This window comes from Alligator sinensis, unplaced genomic scaffold (genome assembly GCF_000455745.1).
Source record: "Alligator sinensis unplaced genomic scaffold, ASM45574v1 scaffold240_1, whole genome shotgun sequence".
Lineage (NCBI taxonomy): Eukaryota > Metazoa > Chordata > Crocodylia > Alligatoridae > Alligator > Alligator sinensis.
This window is the reverse complement of record NW_005841902.1, coordinates 1,991,315-2,017,702: the sequence shown is the minus strand read 5'-3', so window position 1 is coordinate 2,017,702 and position 26,388 is coordinate 1,991,315. Positions and strand designations below refer to the sequence as shown.

The 26,388-nt window shown below is 41.8% G+C and overlaps 1 protein-coding gene across 1 annotated transcript in view; it reads right to left on the bottom strand.

Annotated features, from left to right (window-relative positions):
- Window positions 1–24,929, bottom strand: part of FANCC (FA complementation group C) — a 103,179-nt gene extending 78,250 nt beyond the window's left edge. The window contains exons 1-3 of the mRNA XM_006018451.3: window positions 24,765–24,929; window positions 23,144–23,228; window positions 13,968–14,062 (exon numbers count right to left, since the gene is read on the bottom strand). Of these exons, the coding sequence (XP_006018513.1) occupies window positions 13,968–14,062; window positions 23,144–23,228; window positions 24,765–24,929 (345 nt within the window). The remainder of the gene's footprint in view (window positions 1–13,967; window positions 14,063–23,143; window positions 23,229–24,764) is intronic.
- Window positions 24,930–26,388: the final 1,459 nt, after the last annotated feature.

Below are 26,388 nucleotides of genomic sequence, written 5' to 3'. Positions count from 1 at the left end.
TTTCCCCCACCTCATCAATTAATGCACTCTCTTGATATGTCAGAAAGTATCATTTTAATTTGTTCATGATTATTTCCCCTTTGGTATTATGGCAAATTGTATTTTTTCCATTTTTCCATTTACCGCTACATTTAGTACACATGCTACTTTACTTGATATTAGCTCATCACTATACATTCTTGTGAGGGCCTAACAGAATTCATTCCTTGGTGCTAAGATGCTGGCAATAACATATGCAAAGGCAGAGTAGATAGATGAAGTCCCTGAGGAATGGAGAAGGGCTAATAGCATGCCTATCTTTAAAGGGGTACAAGGGAAGAGGGAAAGAAAAAATGGGAACTTATAGACTGGTTAGCCCAACTTCAATACCTGGGGAATTACTAGAGCAAGTTATAAAAACAGTCTATTCAGAAACATCTGGAGGAGGAGATGATTCTTGGCAGTCACTATGAATTTCTTAAGAGCAAATTATGCCAAACCAACTTGATTTCTTTCTTTGATAGCATAACTGGCTTAGTGAATAAGGGGTATGGTGGTAGACATGTCATACATGAACTTTAATAATCAGCATTTGTGGTAGAAGTGATATCTTTTATTAGATCAACTAGATTTTTGCAAAAAAAATTCTTTAATTGCAAGCTTTCAAGCGCAAACACCCTTCATCAGGTATCAGAGAAAAGATTGTAAAAGTTCTTCTGGGGAGAAATGAAAGTTCATATTTCATAGGAGAGTTGAAGGTGGTAAAATCTCCTGTTTGGAAAAGTTCATTTTATACGCAGATTAGGCTCAGAGAAAAGTTGGAATAGTCTGTTTACCTTGAAGTTATTTGATGGATGTATTCATATTTCCTTCTGGTTATGGTGTTCCGTATTTCCAAAATGAGCACTAAGGAGAGCCTGCTGCTTTAAGGGAGGAAGCAGCCTAGCTAGAGAGCCCTGCAAGCTAGGCAGAGCTCCACAACTGCAGGTTGCCCGGACAGCAGGCTAATGGGGAAATTAGCTGGCACCTACACACAGTCAGCTGACTGGAAGGAGGCAGGGCCCTGGCCACATATAAGCCCTAGGGCTGGGGCTGGCAGGGGTTAGTTTTCTGGCAGCTGCCAAGAGAAGGAGCTCCTGCACAAGAGAGTTGCCCAGAGATGTTTGGTTGCCTGCTCTGCTGCCTGCAAGACTAATAGGGCTCCAAGAGCTCATAAGGTACCTGGGGCTAGGAAGCACACAATACTCAGGGAGAAGTTTGCCTTCTTAAAGGGACAGTGTGGCCTCCATAGTTATTGCTGTGTTGTAGCCCAGGGGCTTATGTTTACATTGTCATTTGCCCCGGTGGTTTTGGGATGAGGCTATAAGGGGAGGTGGAGGCCTCATTAGTGCTCAGAGCGGGGCACACAATTGTGGAAAGTCCAGCACAAGAGGGGTGCAGCTGCAGGGGCTAGGGAGCCCAGCACCAGAGGGGCACAGCAGACAAGGGCCAGAAGCCAAGTAACGAGAGGAGATTGATTAAAAGCTAGCGCCTCAAAGCTGGGCCCAACTAGAAGGCCTAGTTATATAACAGGTGGGGAGGCTGAGACCCCAACAGAGGGAACAATATTCATATACCATCTGCAAGGCATGGGGCATGGGAAAGGGAAGCTTTTGGAGTCGCACATCTAGCCTATAAGGCTTAGGGTGTCCCGTGAGACAGTGACTTGGAGTGGGACCTGTCAAGGGGTCCAAGTACCCGCAGGGTCTAGTGGGGTTCAACAGGATCATGGCTGCACAAACTCATGGGCAGCCTCCCTACTTATTATCTTTATCAACAAGACATGGCAGGGAATATTAGAAGGTGCCCGCAGAGTGAAGCTGGCACGGTCACGGAGCCCTAAGAGCATCACGGCCATCCCTGGGGACCCTGCACCAGGACATGTTTTTTACACGAGTGATTTGATTGACATAAAGGGAGGGAGACCCTCCCAATCTGTTATAGGACTTGTCTATTTTTCGTTACAATCTCTTTAGGGGAAATTGAGTATGTCTTTCATTCTATGCACATACAGTGCTGCAAACTATGAAGCCCAGACCTTGATTATGGCCTTTTGGCACTACAAAAGTTCATACAGTCATCATCACCATCATAACAATGAATAAAAGCAAAAGTATAATTCTCTAGCTGCAATCGCTATTCCCTAGCTATCATCAAGGAGAAACACAAATGAGTCCTGCCACATAGATTCAGATGCAGCAATTGTGAAATAAGTGTGGCTACCCCCTTGAACTGGTACAAACAATGCAGGGGGGAAGGGGGGAAATCCACCAGTACTGAATTTTTCCTCCAAGCAAATACCATCAGAATGCAGGGATTCAAAAATAATACCACACAAACTGAAAAAGTAGTATGTTGTTTGTAGTTTCAGAGACTATGTTATTAATTGAAATAATTCTGTTTCCTATAAAAAAAGAATGATGCAACTGGAACACTATATTAAAGAGAGAGAGATCTGTGTATATATAGAAAATACAAAGAATGCCATCTACTGGAACACAGAAATGAAGAGCGCTGTTCATTAGCTGGTAGATAGTTATCACTCTTCAGAAGTAAGCAATAATGCTACTGTTTTCTATTGCAAATGACTTCCCAAGTCCAGCTCTTAACAATCTTCTCTTTATCTTTTGCTTTCTAAGGGCTTAACTGGCTGCGTTAAGACAGAAACATAATCACTTTTCTTCCCTCAAATAAAACTTTTCTCATAAAAATTGACAAACAAGGCAGGAAAGTATAACAAAATACATACAATATTTTGTTCTCTTTCTCCTTCCATTTCTTATCAGTGATATTTTGGATGGAAACATAATCTTAGACCACAGGTAGGCAAAATACAGCTGGTGTGATAAGCAGCCACCTGCGAGCAGCCAAGCGAGTAGAAGGTGACCAGCAACTGGAGCAAGAGTCCCACGTGTTTGGGCATGTGACACCCAGCTGCAGCTTCCCCCCCACTGCCTGACTGGGCATGTGGTGCCTGGCAAGTGTCTGCCCTTCCCTGCACTACCTGCTGCCTGGAGCTGTGCAGCAAGGGCAGGAGGAGGACGAGCCACTGGAGGTAGGGGAGCTGAGCAGTGCCCAGGTGGCTGTAGCCACACCAGGAGCAGCCCTGCCAGGAAGCTGTGTGTGCTGAGCAGGGCTGTGGCTGGGTGCAGGCAGGAGAGTGGTGTGGGCTCCTCCAGACAGGGTTCAACCCCATGAGGAGTACTGTGAGGGCAGCTGTGGCCACATGGAGGGTGGGCAGAAGACCATACCTGCTCCGTATCACCCAAGCAAGCTCTGTTCATGGTGCTCCATGACAATGCATACATTTTGACTTCCTCTTCACTCCCATAGTTGAGCTATGCTGTTCTTTCCAATGATTCCTGTTTCTTCACCAGCCTAAGATGTCTGGAGAACATCCCCAAATAGTTCATCCAGAATCCCTCTGCTGCCCCCTCCCTCAGCCTGTCACATATGGTCAGTGGGGCCCTGCCCTTTGTGAGGTGAAGGTGGACCAGGTTGCCCTGCACCTCATCTGCATATAAATTTTTGATGGATCCCAGGATTCATGACAAAAACACTAGATTCCAGTAATGAGTGTGGGGTGGTGCTAATTATCACATGGATTATGGGGGATACCTGGAAAATAACAACAAATTTATGAATCATCCATATACAGAATCTAATTGGGGGGGGGGGGGGGGCGTTGTCTTATATTTTGGGTTGTCTTCAAGTAAATATGGTAATTACTGTTCTTGTTGGATGCAACCAAACCTGTCAGTGCAAGTGCAGCTCCTATGTGAAAATATATATACGCAGCATTTTTAGTCCAACATTGGGAGATTACCATTTCTGAGGTGAAATCTATTCATCTTCACAGTACTTCAGCTTTACACTTTACCTATATGGTAAATTTACTGTGCCCAGCCAACAAGGGTGATTCAAACAAGCTCCAGGATCACTGCCTCCAAACGTGGCAGTGTTACTGCATCCACACTGCCATGGGCATAATAATTAGCAGAGGGCTCAACTAAGTGGCACTGTCATTCAGCAATGCTAATTAACCTGCCCAAACCACCACCCAGACATGGCAACATTGCTTTCAGTTTAGGAGACAACCCACCCAAAGCAGTGCCGTGTGCTTGAGACACTTCTGCCAGACATTAGGCATGGCTTTAGACATCCTTAGCAGAGTAAGAATGGCACACTTATCCAGCAGTTACATGAAGAAACTGCTTTTGCATAAAATAAAACACAAATTGTCCAGTACACAAAAAGCAAATTGCTTAAAACTCATTTTCCCTTAAACTTTGACGTGGGTGCAATATTGGGGATGAAAGGTCAGTGCTTCATTAACTGAAGCCAACTCAATTAAAATTGTAGTTTAATGAAAAAATCAAGATGATCATAAAAAACCCAGGTCATCCGGAGAATATCACTAAAAATCTCAAACATCCTGTGCTTAATTGGCAGTAAATTTCTTGATCTGGCCTACTGAGGAGAGGCAACCCACTACAAAACACTCTAATACAATTCAAGAGACAGAACTCCCTCTAAAATAAACTAAATAAATATATAAACTTAGCAGTTGTGAAAAGAACTGGGTGGATAGAGTGTTCTCTATATTCCTTCTTCCATACAGGGAAACGCTGTTTCCATTCTGATGTTGTTTTATGTTCTCTATATTCACTCAAGTGAGTTAAAGTAGAGGTAAAGGTGGGCTGAGTTATGGGGTGGAAGGAAAGTTATGGGACAGAAAAACATTTTCAACAGTGTGTTTTAAGCGTTTTGCATTAAAAAAAATGCAAGGGAGTCTCAAGTCACTTTCTGGTGAAAACCAAGATAGTGCAAAGAATTCTTAATTCCAACAAAATCAGTAGTAAAACGTGTTTCTGGTGTTTCTTGATCATGCAAAATAATCCTTTTCTAAAAAGTAAATGTCTTTGCTAGTTGCTTACAAAAACTAATGAAGTTCCCATAGGCAAATACTGTCACTCTGCTGAAAACACTGTCTAACAAAAAAGTGGTCCACTACCCATAGTGCTATGCTAAGAGCCTAAAAGGCTCAAAGGTATATTTTAAATTTACTCCTTGCTGATAGTATGCTCCCTGCTGTGCAAAGGAGAGGAAGAGACAGCCCCTGTCCACCACAGTATGCATTTTAACCTGTTACTCTTGCAACGGGAGGACCCTGCATCCAGAATGATCACAAAACTACTTCACTATCAGTGAAGCACTTTAGTACTCACTGGGCACATCCCAATAAGCACACACGTGCAGGGACATGAGTTTCCTGCTGGACAAATAACAGCTGTACATATTTGTGCCGCTATCTGTCCCCAGGTATGCCCTGCACGTGTGCTCCAGGGCACAGCAAAGTGACCTGCGTGGGGTAAGGGAGGCTGGGGCTAGCATCTGTGGGTCCTGGGGGCCTCCTGGGACAGCAGCAGCAGCAGCAGGCCAGTATAAAAAAACCCCACCATGCTGAAAATTAGCAGTGTGGCACATGAGTGCATGTGCACTGCATGCAGTTTACAGTGCCTCAAACAGCTCTGAGGCACCCCAAACAGCACATACACACTCATTGGGATGCACCTACTGGATCCATCTACACATGCCATTAAAGCGATGTAATAAACTCTGGCCCAGTTTGCACCAGTGTTTATCAGAGTGCCTTAATGGCATGTGTAGATGGCTCAAACTGCTGTGGTCTTGGGTGCATGTGCAGACACTGAACCCAGAACCACAGCAGTTTGAGCCAGTGTGGAGAAGCCTTGGGCTGGCAGGGAATCCAAGAGGTCATGGGGCTGACTGGGGCACAAGATTGCCCCAGCATATGGAGCCCTGTGGCTAGGTAGTAGGCAGGGGTCTGGCCCCCTGCTGCCTGGGCTGACTAGGTGAAATGTATGCCCAGGTCAGTGTTTACATGTGTATTTAGGCACAATTATTTTTGCTGCCATAAAACAGTACTGTCCCTAACAGTACTATCTTATGGCAGTGAAAATTAGTTTCCTGTGGTCTAACAGTGTTGCACATGTAGACTGTGATGCTTTACACTGCAGCAAATTAGTCTACTGAGCAGCTAAGCACATGTGTAGATGCACCCACTAACAGCTGAGTTATGTCCCGGCATTCATACGCAGCCCATTGCAAGTTCCAAATTAAGCCAAATTTTATATCATCAAATTAGACAAAAATGCCAATATTAATGTCCTCAACCCTATTTACAATATTTAATGGATATTTAAAACTTTCATATAGAAAGCTACTCCAAATTTAGGAACTTTAAGAAATTACTTGACATAATTAAACAAATTATCCAAATCATAGTTTTAACACTGAAATGTGAGCCTCAAATATGGCATTTCAAATAAAATGATATCAAACAACATAGGTGACAGGAAAATATTTATGGATTTATGTGAAAGAGAACAAACACATATAATTCTAGTCACATACAAGTTACAAAGTATTAATAGAATTAGTAGAAATATTTACAAAACTGCATTGCAAGGCAGTTAATAGAACATGGCTTTAGTGAGTCTGTAGATACTCAAAAGAACTGCACAGTTCCATAGAGGAAAGCTCAACAACAATGCAGGCCATTAAAAATAACTACCAGTTATTGACAGACCTCTAGCAGTGTTGACAGACCTCTGTCTTGCACAGTTTTATCCTTTATGATACTTACAAGGAAGCAAGGCATGAAAAGAAGGTACTTTGCACAAAGGAAAAAAAAACTAATAAGGATTGAGGCGACTGCGGAATATTTCCTTACTTCTCTCCCACTGCTTTTCCCAACTTGTAATAGGGAACCCTAGCCCTGGTACTAGAAAGCGGGGTGGCACCCTTAAGAACAGAGCTTTCAGAGCACAGCCTGCTGGCAGAGCAGGGGTTAAGTGGTAGCCCTGCAAACCGGTCAGCTGACTGTGGATGTCATATGACTGAGAAAAAGCTCAGGCCAGAGCTATATAATCCCTGGGCTGAGCTAGCTGGGGCAGATGGCCAGACCTGGCTGTGGCAGAGTGCCCAGGAGACTAGAAGGAAATATCTCTGCAGGCTGAGGGAAAAGGACAGAGGGACCCAGAGAAAAAGAGGTGCTTGGAAAGCAGACACTCTGCCTCTACTGCTTTTCTTCTTATGCTATAGCTCAGGGGCTTAATGTTATGTTGCAGTTTAAACCGGCAGTTTGGGCTGGGACTGTGTGAGGAAGTATAAGGAGGTCCCATTAGTGCCCATGGGGCACATGATAGCTTTGAGCCCTGCCAGGGCCTGAGTAGTTACTGAGCCTGGAGTGGGCAGAGAGCACAAAGGACAATGAAAGACAGGGGCCGGGCCCAGAAGCCAGGCCTAGAACAGTGGGCTGGAGCTGGAGCTGCGAAACCAGGCGGAGTAGAGGGACGGAAGCCGAGAAGGCTAAGGCCCCAACAAAAGGGAAAAGGAAAGGCCTAGAGTGGCCTGGAGATGCCGGAACAAGTGTCCTATCCAACTGGAGATTCAAAATCTGCAAGGCATGGGGTATGGTGTAGGGGTGGTATGGAGCCATGAAATTACCCCTTAAGGCAAGAGCTCCACACCTCTGGGTATTCTTTGGAGTGAGGCCAGATCTGCCCTGGGGCAGCCTCCACTTTGAGAAACAGAAGGAACATCAAGACGTGGCAGGAAAGCAAAGAGAGTCAGAAAAAAGGGGGACTCTGGGGTGCCTCCAGGGGTTTTTGACTGCCCTGGGGATGGTGCCCTGTTACACAACTCCAAAGAAAACTTCTTAGTAAGTGCATGCGGCTTTCCAAAGTAATGCAACTAAATAAGGCTACTAATCTTTATGAAAAAAAATTAAAATGTTTTACATGTATAAGATTATACCGGAAAGAAAAGCCTGAAGGGCTTTTAACAACAGAATATTACAGAACTGGTCTTTTGTTTCTAGAACATCAGCTCAAGAATAGCTTGCAGCATGACTGAAATGAATCTGGCAATTCTGCTTCGGTTCTACCAGGCAGCAAGCCCATGTTACAACCACACATACTGCATGTCTCAGAAATCTTTGCTCAGAGCAGGCCAGATGTCAACTAATGTTGAAATTAAATCACTTTCATTCTTAGAGAGTGGTTTCACCAGGTCACAGTTGATTTCATGAGTGAGAAGTCTGTAGAAGTACACATCTTGGCTTCCTATGCTATATCTGGGTAGTGCCTGAAAAAGGGACACTGGATTCCAGTGCTACAACTTGGTTAGGACTATTACAAATCTCTCTGGATTTTTAAATTGCATGTAATTCTAAAATGCTACAGAATATACATCTTGTAGTTAAGTAACAAACATTATCTTTGCTCACTGTATTTTGTAAGATATCTTAAAGATAAACACAGTCAAAATTAAGCCAAAGTTTCTCTTTCTTATTCTCAACGTGGACTGTCTGTGAGAAGAGAAATAGTCTTGTAGACATTTCCCTCCTAATGCTGAATGTGCACCTCTTCCTATTTAGAAGTAAGTACTATGCCTATGACAATTTGAGCAACTCTTTGCAAGGGAAGATAGTATTTGAAAGGAAGTCAATGTATTTTTTTTTCTATTTTTAGAATACCAACCAATTTAGCAATAGAAAACCATGTAAACAACCATTTGTCCACTGATCCTGAAAGGTCTGTAGGTTACTGGAGGTCCATAGCCTACTATTTGGGATCCATTGTTTTAAATATTTAAGTTGATATTGCCATGTTTTCTTGCATACAAGATACCTTTCCCCAAAAATAAGCTGCTGGAAATTAGGGGCAAGTTTATAAATGAGGAAATACAGTAACAGCAGTTTTTTCAGTGTAAGCCCCCAGGTTTTACGCTGAATGTGAAATGTGAAAGTAATGCTATACATGCTTCACAGGGAGCAGCACAATCTGCATGTTGGACTTCTTTGCTGCTGCTACTCAGTTACTTACCAGCATGTTCAAAGAAAGATCTTTTTCCCCCCCTCATTCTGCCTTTCAAAAACAAGGTATCTTAGTTAGGGCCATGGTATATGTGACAGAATACAGTACTTGTTAAAGATAACATGCAATTAATTTTAAGTTAAAAAACACAATACAATAATCTATCTCAGCAGTTGGCAACACGTAAGGGGTGCACAAGGGTGCACATGCATACCCTGAGCGTGGCGGTGCACCCCCACCACTGGCCACTGCTGTTGGCAGTGTCTGCGGGTGGTCACCAACCTCCGGTTGGAGCTCGCCACCTCTGACAGCACCACGGCCGCCTGCAGTAGCTCCCCGCTTGCTGCCACCATGCTCCCACTGCCAACAGCGCCACCACCACCTGCGGGAGCTCGCCATGCCCCCCCAGCCTCCAGGGGCATGCAGCGTTCATGATCTCAGCGGTTCCCAATCTGTAGTATGGGTACCACCAGTAGTATGCAGACAACCTGTCAGTGTTATGCGTTAACAGATTTATTTTAATTACTTTATATAATAAATATTTGCTAGTGGTACTTAAGGTTGAACTGAAAAATTTGCTGGTAGTACTTAAGGTTGTATCGTTGGTGGTCGCACAATCTGCCAGAGTTTGGGAAGCGCTGGGCTATCTCCATGTATTTGTCCACAGATAAAAAGGAAATATGGAGCTGTAGGACCTTCTTTCCAGTCTTCCCCACTTGTGGGGATTTTTTTTTAGCACCATCACTTATAGAGCAGGCACAGAGACCTAGTGCAGAAAGCACATAGAGTGAGTCTTCTGTTAGTCTTAGGTGCAACCTGCCTATGGTTGTGTGTCATGTAAGAAAACTGTTTGGGAATCCAGGTAAAATCCATCACCTCATCTTTATAAATGTACTTGATATAGATGCCAATAAGTGAATCTATGTGGGTGTCTAAAATTAGAATGACAGCAGTTCTTTTAAGGCATCTTTACACATGCTCCGTGGGGGAGAGGGGTGGTGTAGGAGCTCCGAGAGCTGCTCTAATTAAAGTGCCCATAGCATCTCATGTATTCAATATCCCGCGCTTCAAAGTAGCAGCAGGAGAGGTTTAACTAAAGCTCATTTGACAAGCTTTAGTTAAAGCTCTCTGCCACCATTTTGAAATGTGGGGATGCTGAATACACAAGACGCAGAGGCTGCTGGAGCATGCTAATTAGTATGCTCTAGCAGACTTGATTAATCGAGTCTACTCCAACATGCTGTAATTACAGTGTATTGGAACAGCTTCTTTGCACATCTACAGGCACCCCTAGTGCCTCATTTAAGTCAGTAGGACTTTTGGCACAGATGCCATTTAGTTCTGATATTTTACTAATGTTTTCTAAGAAGCAATTTGCACTTTTTTCCATTTAGTGATGTGGGGCTCCTTTGAAGGCAAAATCCAGCCTGGGGACAATGGTGGCAGGGAGCAAAGTTGGGGACAGTGGTAGTGCCAGCTGCAGGGATGGCAATATCAGGGCAGGGTAAGCAAGACTTTATCAGTGCAGGCCTTGCTCTCCCTCCTGTTGTCAAAGGCCATGTTCACCAGGGCCCGTGGGCTACAGATTCTGAGAAAGGCCCCATCCCGCTATGGCAACAAATACATCTCAGCCTCTTCTGTATCTATATATATATTTATGTAGTTCTATATCCTTTTTAATATGTAGCTTCTGCAGGAAGAATGAGGTCAAACATACTAGAAGTGGATTAATGCATCCAAAACTCCTACTGTCTCAATCGGCTTTTCATTAAAAAAAAAAGAATTTGACAGCTCTCAAAATCAACCCTTCAGGGCAAAATGTTTCCCATGTGCATTGAGTATGAAAATGGCGAAATAATTTCTGGTTCATGTTTGCAAAAGCCCAGACTTGGGACTTAATTACATCATATTCACCATTAGCTGCAGGGACGATGCCATAAGGGGTGGTGGAATAAATAATTTATTTTGCCTAGCCAGCTTTAAGAAACAGTTTGTCATGTTTTTTAAGATGAAAATTAGGTAAAAGAAAAAAAAAGAAAAAATGAGACAAATGTTTTGCTGCCTATGAGGTCACTAGGTCAAAAAAAAATGAGTCATTTCAGGAGAACAACCCTATTTTGCCCGGGATGGGACACAGCACTACCAGATACCAATAGTCACACATGGATGGTGCTGGTGGCAGATGAATTTCCACCCTTAGGTGGCATACAATGTACCTATGCAATCTCAAAATCCAAATCATGCATCAGGAAGATGCTTTTCTGAACCAAAACAGAGGAGAAAAAAGATCTACTTGCTGCCCAATAGCCATTTGGCAAGAACACTTGTGTAGGAAAATGAAATGTGAATTCTAGGGTTTCCTCAACCTGAGAGAGATTGAACGTATGACCCCCACTTCCCAAGAGAGAAGCCTAACCACTGCCAGGCTACGGAATAGGTTGGGTTGCCCATCCCTCCTGTTGAAGCTGGCCACTGGTCAGAAAGAAATATAAGAATCATGGGGTCAGAAGGTGACCAGACAAGATGAAGCTTGACTGCACAATCTCCTCTCTCTATTTCAGACTCTGAAACATCATAAAAGAAGGGGCAAAAGACATAACTTTTAAAAGAAAAAAAATATGTGTGTGTGCGCACACGCACGTGTGTGCGCACCTGTGCACAGGCATGCGTGTGTCTGTGTGTATCCTTTACATAACACCTTTACCAAAAACTTAACCACTTTACTGAACAATAAATCCCAAACATACGGGCTTTCAGAGCAAGCTCCAAAGCCTCCTATCTCCAACAGGATCTCCAGAAGGGAGTAGGTCAGGAGATGCATGAAGTAACTAAAGTAATGCGATTATGGTTAGCCTTGTTATTGAAAAATTGTGATGTACGCTCCTGTCTAGCAAATCTTTAGGCATGTATGTGACTTTACAGATATGTACATCATATTGAGATAAATAGGACTACCCACATTCATTTATGTACCCATCTTTAATATCAATCTCTTACTTTGTAAAATGTACAAATGTTTATTATATAAAAAAGTACTCTTTTTTATCTAAGGAAATGAAGAAAAACTAATAGGGGTGCAATGATATTTTTGGGGCCAAAACCAACAGATAGCCGATATTTAAGGAGGCATATCAGCTGATACCAATCCGATTTCAGATACAGCTGCCTCCAGCTAGTAAGTCCGGTGTGGTGGAAGGGAAGGGAAGGGAAGGGGAGTGGGAGGGTTAGATCAATGCCCCAAATGAGGGGGCAGGGGCAGGCACTGCCCAGGCGGGGCGGGGGGGTGGAGCTGCAGGTTGTGGGGACAGGAGGCAGCTCCCCCCACTGTTTGTACCCTGAGAGGGCATATGGGGAGGGGGGGGTGTCCCCTGAATCTGCACAGGGCAGGGAGGGGTGGACTGCAGCCGGGGCTGTGCAGAGCTCTCCTCGGTGGAAGCTGGGCTCAGAGTAGGCGACAGCAGCACTGGGAAGATGCTACATCCACCCCAAATTTCGCCACCACTCCGCTCCCAGCACCGCCACTGTCAGCCACCCAGCGTAGCCCCAGCTCAATGTCCTGCCTCCACCCACGCACCGAGTGGCTGGCAGCAGCAGTGCTGGGAACAGAGCAGCAGCGAAATCTGGGGTGGATGCAGCATCCTCCTAGTACCACCAGCGCCAACTCCAAGCCCAGCCCCTGCCGAAAATAACCCTGTGCGGCACCAGCTACAGCCCAACCCTGCGCAGATCCAGGGGGCACACCCCCCACCCCATGCCCTCCCAAGGTGCAAGCAGCGGTGGGAGCTGCCTCCTCCCCACCCCACCCCCATGCCCTCCTGGGGTGCAACCAGGAGTGGGAGTCACCTCCCCACCCCATGAGCCACAGCTTTGCCCCACCCCCCAGCCCTACCTGTGCAACGCCTGTCCGTGCCTCCTCCCTCACCGTAGGGGGCGTTGATCTGCCCTCCCCACCACTGACTCCTTCCCTCCCCCCTCCCCTTCCAGCACACTGCAGCTGCAGGCAGCTCTCCATGCTGCCAGGCTCTGCTCTTCGCTGCCTGAGTGCTGTGCTGCGGCTGCACAGGCATTTATCAGCCAAATTATTGGCCCCATCAGGCAAATATACAATACAGCCAGGTTTCTTTATATCAGCACCTATCTGATATCGGACCGATGTGTTGGTGTACCTCTAAAAACTACACTGTTTGCAAAAACTAACAGATACATTATGTTGGCTCAATAACCTACTGTCTACAAGGCTTAGCTACTGTAGAGCTCCATTAACTGTTGGTATTTTTATCATAACCTAATTAGGGTCTCAAGTTGTGCATGCATAAGTGCAACAAAATGCTACTCCTGTAACATGATGTGTTCTAAAATATAGATACAACAAAGCATTTAAGCAAATACCTTTTTGCATTATGTAATTTAAGTACGTACACGCTTAAGTTATTTGCTGGTTCAGAATGTAAGCACAAAAAATATGCACAGATGTGTGCCTATATAAAAATTCTATATCCAGCATAAAAGTAGTTAAGGATTCATTATGCTTTGTAACTCACTAAATATAACTCTGCACATAAGATTTTTTTCACTAGCTGTCTCTGAAGACAATTTGGATACAATTAGTTTCTCCAAAGGAAAGAGAGATTAAACAAAAGGAAAAAAAAAATTACAGAGCAAATATGAATTGTTTTCAAAACAAACAATGGCATTTCTCCAGATTATTTATTTTACCCTAATTGAAAGGTTCTCTTTTATAGCACTCTCCTTCCCTTCTGATCTGTGGTCTTTATTTCTTACTTACAGTTACTAGATTTCGGGCTCCACTGTATTAAAGACCATTAAAATTATTCTAATTTAAACACCACATCTTTTTAACATTCAAAATGACAGACTAGCACAGATTGTGTTATAATTAGAGTGGAATACATTTCAACACAATATGTATGGAGCCTGTTTTTGGAGTGGTTTCTGAAATGACACACTGTCTCTATGCTGTAGATATAGCACCTTTAAATAATCAATTTAATTCAAAGCAGTCTAGGGGAGGATTCATTCGCTTACTCGTATCCAGCTGTTGGCCTTCAATTCCACAGGGCTCTGTGGTTCACTGCTGTACAGACAACATAAGCACCATATTAGAGTCTTCTGGCTTTCATCTACAAGGGGGTGGGGGGAAGCAAATAAGGTTACATTTAAAAAAAACCTCTCAAAACGAAGATGCTGAGTTACAACTCTTTATCCCAGATAACATCCAAAATATCCATGACCCAAATATCAACTTTAGCTCAGTGTATTCCCAGTATTCTATAAAGTTCACATCACAAACTTAGTATTATTCATATGTAGTTTTAAAAGAATGCATGGTATAGCGGGCAGTAACTTTTTAGCTAATATTTATATACAGTATTTTGCTTTGATATGATTAGCCATAACTACAAGTCACTGTTAGACAAAATTCATTACCACTTTGTTATCAAAGCTTACATAAGTAAATCAAGTTTAGTTCTGGGTGCCAGGCAACTTCTCTGTCTTCTGTGCCACTACCACCAGGCCTTCTTTTCATGATGTCAAGGGTCTCACAAGCTTTCAGTTTTGGATTGGCAAAATTATTCATTATTAGGGTGCCATCTTAGGGTCCTATAGGGGACATACTAAGACTATACATGCATTGGAAATCTGACTTTTCTGCTGCACACCACAGACAGACAGGCATTTATTCAGGAGGATTTCACAATCTAGCTGTACTGCAACTTCGTCTTCAGGATCAGAGGAATGGATAATGGGAAAATGCCCAATAGGTCTAATACACAACACAGTTGTACTGATCCATAATAGTATAGGTGTGAGAAGCAACAAGTCATTTCCAGTACTGCTTCATACCCTAAAGTACTGGTCCTGTCCAAGTTACAAAAACTATTCCAGGCTAGAACTGACTATCGAGATTCTAATGCGTTTCAGTAAGTCAGTATGACTATGTAGCCAGTTCAGTCAGGAGTGTGAACAATTCCCACAGTTTCATTTTTAACAAGTTTAGGTGTAAACTGTATAAAATATATAATTATATATATAGTTTCATATAATGCTTTTTAAAATTGTTATTTGCATAGTCTGAGAACTTGTATACCAAATTCCAGCCCAGAGTAAAAAAATTATGGGTGTATTATAAACCCTTGATAACTAAGCTTAATAGTAAAAAAGTTCTGATACAATATTCACTTAAGAAGTATTTTATTCTTATTAATAAGAATAACAATGTGAAGCAGTATTACTGCAGGGGTTTTGGAAGTGGTGGAAAAAGAAATTACAGCGTTACAATGATCCCCTACAATGACTTCTGCTGTGCTCAATATACTTGTCATCCAGGATGTAATAAACAGTATCATTTAGGAGCACTCTGTTGGCAAAGTCTGCAGAAAAGAAATACAAGCTCCATTAAGTAACTTCTGTATTTTTGCCAGGTGATCAAAGATGTTAATATTGATTTAAACCAGTATTCTTCAATAAATGTCCAACAAGCCTGTAGGCCATCACTGCCCTCCCACTGACTAACATCTCTGCACAGAAATGGCTTATCAAACATACACAGTTAAGTAACTATAATATGAGGCATACGGTTATTATGTGTATTTGAATTTTTTTCATATAGGTTTTTATGAGCCTAATAATTGCCTATGTTGTATAAGATCAGAGTAACAGAGACATCTTGTGTACCAGTCACTAGAAGTTCTAAATTTTCTGGTTCTGATTTGTGCTGCGAATGCAAATGGGAATTAGCATTTGTGGATTGGCATACTTTGCACTTTGAAAAATTATACCTAATGCTATCTCCTTCAAAAGCATCATTTTATTTAAAACAATCTTGACCTAAAGTTATTTTTGAGAGAAATTAAACAAATACATTTTTTTTCTCCAAACTAGCCCTATTATACTGCTATACTTTGGGAGCTGAAGATTTAAAGCAATATAAGCCACTGTTCTAATATAGTTAATTAAAATGATCACAAAATTCTTGCACTGTTAATACAAAAATAAAAATATTTCAGTAATAAGCTAATGACACCTTGTACATACAGAAATATACAATTCCATCTATTAAAACATAAAATATATAAACCAAATATAGTTCAAGTAGTTTCAACCTTACCTGTGCCTTCCAATTCTGCATTCCTATTCTTTTGAGAAAAATATTAAATTTAATAATTCACAACCAAAATTGTATTCAGCAAATAGAAAAAAGAGAGTAGGAGGAGAAAGTTACACTTTGGTACCTGTAATATTACACACAATGGTTTAATTGGAGACTTATGAATAAAATGTCCTTCCTCCTGCCCCAATTTTTTTTTTGTTATCCACAAGGACTTTATGCACACCATAAAGGGAACTGCACATGCTATTGTTTGTCAATAACATTAATCAATAAATTACTAATAAAAGTTAAGCTGGGTAGAACCAAGAAATAAATCCAAGAAAGGAAATCCATTCCTCTTCCTGACATATCTAAGGGTGCCTTGAAGATGTTTCTGAAGTTCAAAGGATGAGAGGTTTTCCTTTCCTGGTTTGGGGCTGGGACAGAAATATACAAAGAGGGTTTCTTAGTTTTTGGCCAAGACTAAAAAAACTGTAAAGAATAATCATGGCACTACTGAGTGGAAAAAAATCTTCCTAATGCACGAGGAACAAAAAAAGTCAAATCCCTTAGCAAGGCTGAACTCATCATACTAACATTAATTACTGTGTCAAAATCATAGTCTTAAATGTATTTCATGGCAGAGGGACAAAAAAAGAGATTACCACGATTCACTGAAATGTTACTCTTTTAAGCAGTTTTCACTATCCCAGCATACTACTATTAAATGACAAACAAAAAAGTTCTTGTTATTAACATCAATACTAGCGTACGATAATAACTGATTACTGAAAAGTTTAGCTGGTTGGCCCCTGTGCAAAAAGGACAGTGCCAGTTTGTTCTTGCTGTTAGTTTGCCTTGGTTCTGAAATGAAGTTTTACACCATGAGGCTGTCACACCTGATTCCACATACGCCATCTCTTAATACATTTTTGTAAAAGAAAAGAAAAGAAATCTTTCGCTGTCTACACTAATCATAGGTCACAACAGGCTTCGCCAGTACTGTATTTATATGATTCCAAAATGAGGAGATGGGTTTTTTTCCCCATTCAACATGGGGAAAACAAAGCTTTGTCTTAGAATTGAGTATCAAGTAAAGATGCAATAACTACAGTCAGAGAGGCAGCAGGAACCCACTTGGCAATGCATGGGACAGTGTAGGGCCCAACACCAAAGCATGGGCAACACGGAGGCACAAGGCAGAAGCACAGAGTGGCTCAGGACCCAGCGGCAGGGGGGCAGGCAGCATGGGAGTAAGTGGCAGGTAGAGCAGACATAGGGATGGACAAAGCATGTGGGGGCCAGGCACTAGGGGGAGGCAGGGAGGTCATCCCCACTTTGTCCCCAGAACACTGCCTTCCTCACATTAAGTTCACAGTGCCTATTAGAAACACAGCACAGTCTATTTGAAGAGACTTACATTTCAAACTCACCTGCCTTAGTCATCAGAAAGTATCTTCAGAAGAATACACCACTACCAAACTATTTAGAACAAAGGGTGCTCAACGCCCAGCCTGCAGGCCAGATCTGGCTCCCAGTTTCCTGTCATCTAGCCTTCAGAGTTCCCCATGGGCAGTGCTCCCCTGCCACCAAATTTCCAGACCTGTGCGGGGTCCTATGAGACAGATGGTGCAACCCTGTGCGTTAGACTAGGTGTGCAGGGTGGCGTGGGGCTGAGCAGGAGCAGCACAGGACCCCAGGCCCAAATCCCAGCAGGGGGCAACACAGGGCCCCACAGTCTGATCCCAATGCTCAGTGCCCAATGCCAATGAGCAGGGGCCTACCAGTGCCTAGGGTGGCCATTGGTCCTGTTTTATACCAGACTACCCAGTTTTTAAACTCTTTGTCCCCTGTCTGTTTCTCAATGAGGACTGGACTGCAAAAAAGTCCTCTTTTTCAGTTCACTGGTAGAAATACATGTCAATCACTTGCCCTCATGATTCTATTGGCTGTGGCTACAGCTAGGGGGGTGCACAGTCCAGAGAAGCAGGGTTCATAGCCAGGGAGGGAGGGAGGGAGGTGGCCTTTTTGGTGGCCCCGCCCCTTGCTGCTGATTGGCCAAGGGGCCCAGCAGGCCCATCCTTTGCTGCTAACTGGTCAAGGAGGTGGTGGATACACCCCTCACTGCTGACTGGCTGAAGGGAGCTGCCCCTCACCAAGGGGATGTCCTGTATTCTGGGGATACATCAGTGGCAACCTTACCAGGGCCACATGGGACACAATTCTGGTGTGAGCAGCCCAATCCCAGACCCTGCCCCATGCCACTCATTTGGCCCACAGGACCCAAAGATTAAGCACCAGTGATCTAGAACATGGCTGCTTTCATCATCTGGTGTCCCATTTATAATAAAATTAAAGCCAAGATATTCTTTCAACAGTTTTTTCATGTAATTTACATTACTTTCAAAAAAAGATATGAGAAGCACATTTTTCTCAATGGATACAAACAAAGTGTGTCACCAATGTTTTTCCCAGAACTCTCTGCAGGTTTCATACAAGAATTGTCTGAGATGAAGTAGAGTGCTACAGTGCAGCAAACCTCTGCAAGCTGTTCAAATTTCTGTTCTACAATTCATTTTTCTTCACACAAAACTGTTCAATCACCAGTTTTTGTATTTTACTCATATGACCTACTGCAATTAAAATGCTTGTAGTTTCTATTTATGCAAAGTACTCTCAAGATGTCAATAGCTTCCTTTTCACTTGAAATGCATGGCAACATTACATGCTCTTCAAAACATCAAGCCACAACTTTCAAGAAATATGCCCTTTGGATACTTTTCATTTCTCTGCTTAACATGACTATTTGCCATTTTGCTCATACTTGCTGTAGTTATTTTGTACCTTGTTTTCATCTCTAGAGCAGTTACCCACTTTCCTGCTCAGCTACAAATCTCAAGGGGTGAGTGTACTTTAAGAGAAGGCAGGCTGTTTCTTAGAGAAGCAGCCTGCAGATGTGCCAAGGGCTCAGAGAGAGGGCAAGGGCTAGGGGACTCAGAAAAAGAGCAGAGGCTCAGAGGTCCTGAGGAACAGGTAGGACCAGGATGCCAATAGGTCTCACTGGTGTAGGAGTGGGGCCAGAGTTCATGAGTCTCAACTGGCCTCAGAGCAGAACCAGGGTCTAAGGAGAAGAATCAAAGGCCAGGAGGGACAAAGCTGGAGACCAAGGGGCCCAGAGTGCCCATAGCCCAAAAAGGGCCTGGTATAATGGACAAACAGAGCCAGGAGCCTGTAGCTCATAGGGGTGGTTATGATCTGATTAGTATGTGTGACACATGCAAAGCACAGGTGTGGGTATTGGAAAGGATGGAGCACCTAATTAGCTCTTAAGGCAATGATTAGGGTCACCTGTACTCATGAGGAAAAGATCTGACTTGGGAAGCCCTGGGGCAGCCTCCTGTTTTTGAACGTATCATCTCATCAAGGTGTGGCAGGTGAGTACAAGGAGAGACTGCCCAAAAAAGATCAAAGTGGATACCAAAGAGGGGGGTGCTCCAGGGGCATCACGGCCAGTCCAGGAGCAGGATCCCATTACAGTGAGCTGTATGTGTGTGCCTGTAATAGCTGAACAACCACCTCATTTAGTGACTGGATTAGCTATCAGTACATTCATGCATCATTTTTAAGATGAAATAACGTATCAAATTAGATACATTTTACATCAATTTGCAACATTCTGTGACATTTTACTGAAAGTTGAGGCTTCCTTGATAAAATCATAGCCACACTCATACCTCCCCAGTAGCTCAGGACTGCAAGTACTGCCATGAGACTGTGTGCATTTGTGCTTTCCAAGATTAGCCTTCTGAATACTAAGAAGGCTAACCTGGCTACATGCTGCTCAGGGGTGTTTATGAGGAGATTATTTTTCCTTAGAGACCAAGTTTCCTGCACTGAGTGGTCAGCCATGTGAGTTCCCCACCCCAACAGACGTACTTCTGAGGTGATGTGTATTGTGGTTTGGACATGGTGGGAATTAGGATGTTTTTTCCTCCTCTATTTATTAGTATGAAACCCAGTGAATTGAGCAAAATTAGTTCCTCCCATGCTGCCTGGGTGGCCTGGCATCAGAAGTATGCCTGAATGAGCCATTTGTCCCAATGAGGAATTATGTGAAATCCACTCAACAGATGGCTGCTGCTACAACCAACAATATCTTCGGGAACACTCAGAACAGATGCCAAACAAAATGAAAATTAGCTGAATTGGAAATGTCAACTGTCCAAAAAGACCTCAAGTAATTCTAGAGAGAGGAAGTGGTAGGTATGAGTAAACAGGCATCTTTAGGTCCACCGGAGACAAAAAAAAAATCCCCCTGATCTAACTCCAGCACTTAAAATGAGAGATTGTTTTTTTGGGGGGTCTTTTTTTTAATCTCTTAAAAAAAAAAGTCTGACACTTACATATCAGTGTAGAGTAAACCTCATGAACTCCATTCATTTGCAGCTGGGATCATGGCTCCCAATATGCAGCCCTTTTTTCTTGTTTGGGGAAAACGTGAAGGACAAATCAACACAGTGAAGGAAAAAAAGATTTTAGATTACCTTTTCTCAGAAGTCACCTGAGAATATACATTTGTTGTCCGGTTAAGCCAGACCAGTCTGAATCCAGGTTTTCTCCCAAAATTTTCTCACTCCGCAGAAAGGATATACTATCAGACAGCTTGAGAAGATTAATTCTTGCCTTAAATCTAGAGGAACTAAGATTATCTAATTTAATCTCCTACATGGTACCGCCTGCGGAATTACAGCCAGAAATTCTTACATCTATTTTTCAAACCCATGTCCAAATCCATACTGCCCAATAAGCCACTAGGGAGCAGCAATATCATTCCAACTACTGAACACTAGAGAGAATCTAAAGAAGGAAGTGCAAGCAAACCTTATCTAATTACTTAAAAATAAAAAAGAATCACTAAATAACTAACTAGACTGATGAAAACAGGACTGAAAAAAAAAGTCTAATGATAGACTCCATTTTCCTAGACAGGGAACTTTTTTAATTGAAACTGGACTTCATTAGGATTTCTAGACTTTGTGAGGAAAGCACAGCCAGAGAATACAATATACAGGAGGACAGAAACTTATCGTTACAATATTCTTGGAGCTGGTACAGACCCTACACATTTTTTTAAAGAATCCTGAGTGGCATCCACAAAAAAAGACAGGGTATGCTTATGATCTTGTTTGAAGGTCAGACAAAAAGAGAACTGTGCAAGAGACATGCCTAAGTAAGCGTTCCCAATTCTCTTCAGAGACACACCTAGTGCATCTGCAACTGTGCTCTCATATTTTGAGTTGACAGACCCTAACCCCAGCTCCATTCTCTGTGACCACTGTGACCCATTGTAGCTATCTTGAATACTGGAGAAAAAGGGCTGTGCAGTCAACTTAGAAATCCTAAAATAATAATTTGCATTCCTGTCCCATCAAGTTGCTAGAGATAGTTGAAGTTTAAGAAGCCCCTGAAAGGATTTTAAATAACTGGCGGGGGGAGTAACTAGAGTCACTTAAGATTTAGCAGCCCAGGGAACATTTGTTGAATCAATCAAGTATTTCAGGAAAGGTCAAGGAAAAATTGAGCAAATGGTCTTCAACAATCCTTACCTAGCAGATGTCTTGAAGGACACCTTTCATCAGGGAAAGCCTACTTCCTCAGGGGTAAAGTTTTCATGAAGGGTAGTTTAGTTTGACACAACCTGAAAAAACTGCCTCATCTATTGTCTCACCCAGCTGCCATTTCAGAGAGCTCCTGCTCCAGTGATAAGCTTCTCCTCCTTTAAATGAACTGAGCAGCTGGTTTACCTTAAGTCTCTTCAGCCACTTGTATGTTCAACTGAGATAATGAGGTTTTTCTTAATGAAAGCAGAACACCCCTTACCTCCCCCCATATTCATGGTCTTAAAGGAAAAAGTAAAAAAATGCTCTAGGTACAAGAAACACAGTTTAAGTGGTCAAAGATGAAAGGGGAGTTATTTTGTTTTTAGTCTTTTGTAGTTGACTGAGAGTAGTACCAATTACAGCCATGAAAGGTACATCCTTTGAAGTGAACAGGAACAAAAGAAGGCATTAGATGGTGGGTAACTTGCTTCTTTAAAAAAACAGTAACAAAGAGCAAAATATTTACTTGGAGAGCTAGCTCAATGGCTCAGGGATAGAGCTCTCATAGGTTGGGGATCTTAGTTCATTTAGCAATTTCTCCATTCCAGGCTGATGCACCAGAATTGCTGAGAGGTAGAACATAGCCTTTAGGGTCATTTCCTTCCAGCTTTTACTTCACCCCATTCTGTATTCTCAGATAACAACCCCTACTGACCAATTTGTGAGTAATGTTTCCAATTTCCTCAGGCCTCTCCCTTTTGGGTCTAAGCACTTGCCAATTTTAATGTGTATTACTGGAAATAAAATAAAAGAAGAAACTTATTGTGACATTAAGTACAAAAGAAAAAAGGACAGGAGAACAGACTCTAGTAACTTTACTGTAGCCTTTTTACTTTTTATGAGGATACTCCAGGAATTAAAATAAGAATCTTTATTAAAAAAACACTTCTTCACACACCAGAATGGGGGCATTCTGGTAAAGTTAGAATGAAGATCTTGTTGCAAATAACCTGAAATTTAATTTTTCAAATTCAGTATTTTGTACATTTTTGGAGCCCAAGATAAAAATATAATTAGATGAAAGAAAGCAAAAAAAATAAGATAACAGACTTTTATACAAAAGTTGTAGTATCATTCTAAAACCAATTATTATTGGAACACCTGAAAACTGAATGTTCAGTGGCCTTAACTTACTGAGCCTAAGAGTCAAAATTTCTCAAACATGCCACAGAATGCAATTGTACCTGCAGAAAATTTAAGACGCTATGTCATAACTCAGTAGATAAATGTCATTTTCCTCAAGAATCCTCCTTTGAAAAGGAGTGGATAGATTACAGAATAATAGGTACCACTTGTAATGAATGATAACATAAGTCAACTAGAGAAAAAAGTACATATTCAACTAGAGGAAAAATATGACCCATTTCCATGTTAATCCAGAAATTAAAAAAAAAAACAGTGTGAAAGTAAAAATCTACAAGTCTTCTAGAAAATTAGTCTTGGGATCTTACCATATCCTATAACAAAGGGATTCCAACAAAGCCTTCCTAATAACTGACCAATTAAGGGAAACCTCTGGATTGCTGCAACTGAATTCTGTAAATGAAAACAATAAAAAAATTCTTAATGTACTGTACATCAAACACATATCATGAGTGACCTACATAGCAGTGAATGACATTACCCATGGTTTCTGCTAAGGTACATGTTGGAAACAAAACATTTCAGGAATTTAATAAAACCAAAGCTTCCTGGTGTCAGCTCTTACTTTATACTGTACTTAGGTTAGTTAAGGCTCATATTAATTTCCTTAATTATGTAAGAAAATAAACTTAATTTTCTTTTTGTATAGTAAGAAAAGAATACTATACAAAAAGAAAATTAATGATAAGACACAATTAGAGTATGTGTTTGTTGATTTCTAACACTTTTATACTATGCAGTGGAATCTGAAGAAACTAATAACAGCTATAGCTTAAAATAGCTAATTGATACTATTTGTGCTCACTATATGCTAACGGATATCATAACTGGTGAGTCACAACCTGCAATTTAACAGGCATTTAATTTACCAAAAACCAAACAAATAAAGCACATTTTACTAAACAGAATGCAGCTTCACTATAAAAGTAGTAGGTAGTAGCTTATTTATACTCTTGTGTACAATCAGTCTTATTTTTCCATTTTTGTAGCTTTACTGTCTCATAAATGAAGGCTTTTAAAAATGGCACTGTGCTGAGATAATGTGCAAGTAGCAGAAACGATAACCATCTCCTGCTGCTGCAATAAATTCCTCAGATTTGTCTCACGTTTGTGGCTGGCCCTAGACTTTCTGGGGCCATGTACAGAAAGCCCATTTTCATCCAAGCCTCAGAAGTGACTTACCTAAGAAGTAATCTTATAAATTTAAAAAGTCATGCTGCTGTCTTAAAATCTCTGAAAAAATGCTTTTAAAAATCCAATTTAATTTTAGAAGATTTTTGTTATTATTATTCCTATTTTTATCTTTGTGTGAACATTTTAACCTTGCAGTATGAGATGATATTATTGAAGGCTATTCAAAAGTCACAAAAAAAAATTTAAATTTCCTAAAACAGGTTTCATCTAAAAAAAGAAAGAAAACAAGAGATTACAATTACTCAAATCACTAAACCAAACAGTGAGCAACATTTACCAGTGATCTGACCACACTCATGGAAATCACTGTATATGCCATAGGACTGGGGTTAGCATGTCAGCAGACTCTCTAAGATTTAAGGGATCAGTTACAATTTTGCATGTTAAGGCCTCTAAATAATCCAATTTATGACCTGACAACCAGAATCAAATTCTTGTTTATTTTAAAGAGTTTTCAAAAGAGGCTGCTTGATTGGCTAGGAAATCCCATGTGATAACATAGCCAATCAAGAAGAAAAAGGTCCTTCACAATAAATCAGGGACACAGGAAACACATTCCTGTTTGCATTACCTGTGGCTGTTTCCCCAATTTGCCTCTCTGATCCAGCAATACATTAGGTCAATACCACAAACGTCTCTGCTACCGTTAGCTTTCTGGTTTTGTCAAAACATGGGATGCAGATTGTTTCTGAGGCCATCTTCAAAACAGTTCATTCTTCCACTTAAGTTACTTACCATATGTTTCAGGGTTTCATAAATCTGCTGTAGAAACTCCTGTAATTTAGGCAGATGAAGGCAGACATCTTGCTGGGACTGCAAAGTAGTGGTCTGACCCCATTCAACAGCTTTATTCAGCCAGTACTCAAAGTTCAATTTAGGCACAGTGGTATCTTGGGCCATCCTCTGTCCCTGAAAAGGTAACAATTCCAATCAGACAGATATAAATGTTGACTCTAGACTCTGAAGGGTGAGGGAGAATGTTTCTGCTAACATCTCATCTGCAGGGAGGGAGTGGGGGAGAATTTAAGTTTATATACATTCCATAAAGAATACAAGAAGCTTCTAAAATTATAAAGGAGTAAAATAATAATCCCTTCGTGTCAAAGCAGCAGTGGTGGAATAGTAACCAGTAAATTACCCTAAAATGTGTCACCCAGCTGGGGCTCAAATTTGTACTATCTGAATTTGTCATCACCAATGTTTCATTAGAAGAGCAGTAAAATAATGTGCAAGTATGCACGAGCTTGCACATGCACACAAGTGCGAGTATACAAATTTATCCAAGCTAAATGCATCATGTTGCATGAACCTTATTACTCCTCATTACATCCACTATTTTTACAAGAAACTATGCATGTATATTAGTCAAAACAAAGCTCTTGTAGGATTTTTATACAATGGAGAAATCTAAACTGTCTCTGCTTTTCAGGTTAACATGAAGGATGTAATCAAGAGGGGAATGTTTTTATAATTCTACATCTGTTATTGTCTTTTAGCTTTTAATGCAAAAAAGCCCTTTACTTACAGCTGTCTAATGAATTTAATGCCATACATTCTCACACAAAGCCTATTCTTTTTCCCCTAAAACCAACTGGGGAAAATTGGGGTGCACATTACATGTAAGGAAAAGGGTTCCCTGAGGGTCTGGAAATTTGGAGAGTGGGGAAGGATGGAACAGTGGCAGGCAGTATTAATTGCTGCAGCTCTGGGAGCCACAGCAATTAATGTTACCACCACTACCTCCCTCTCCCCGACCCCCTTGGAAAATGTGCAGAGCACCCCCATACCACCCCCCTGCCCCAACATGGCACCAGATTAGGACAGTGTGTAAGGGTGATCTGTGGCTGGAGCACCAGGTTCAAACCAGCACATGGCATTGGACTCAGCACGCGACTCCAGAGCCAGCGTCGGGGGTCAGACCCAGCGCCTCGCTGGAAGCAGCATTACAAATCGAGTCCTAGTTAACCATGCATCTGCACTGCATGGCCCCAGGACCAGTCTTCTGGATCAGGTCTTGATAGGCCACACAGTCCCTGAGCCATGCCATGAAGCCCCACAACCAGTGTGTTGAGTATCGAGTCCTGGTACACAGCCCCAGAGACCTCAGATTCCTGCTACTTACCCCTACTCCATGGTAAGATTTTTTGTTCTTGGGGCCTTGCAAAAATAGGGTGTATGTTATATTCAGGGGCATGCTATATGCAAAGAAATATGGTAATCTCCCTCTTTCTCCCCCTTATTTTTTTAAAACAAATCATACACTTGATTACATATTATATTACTGATAGCAATTAGTTAAAATCTGGACCTTTCAATTCACCTAAGAAAGCACTACTTTTTTAGCACAAGGGCAGTATTA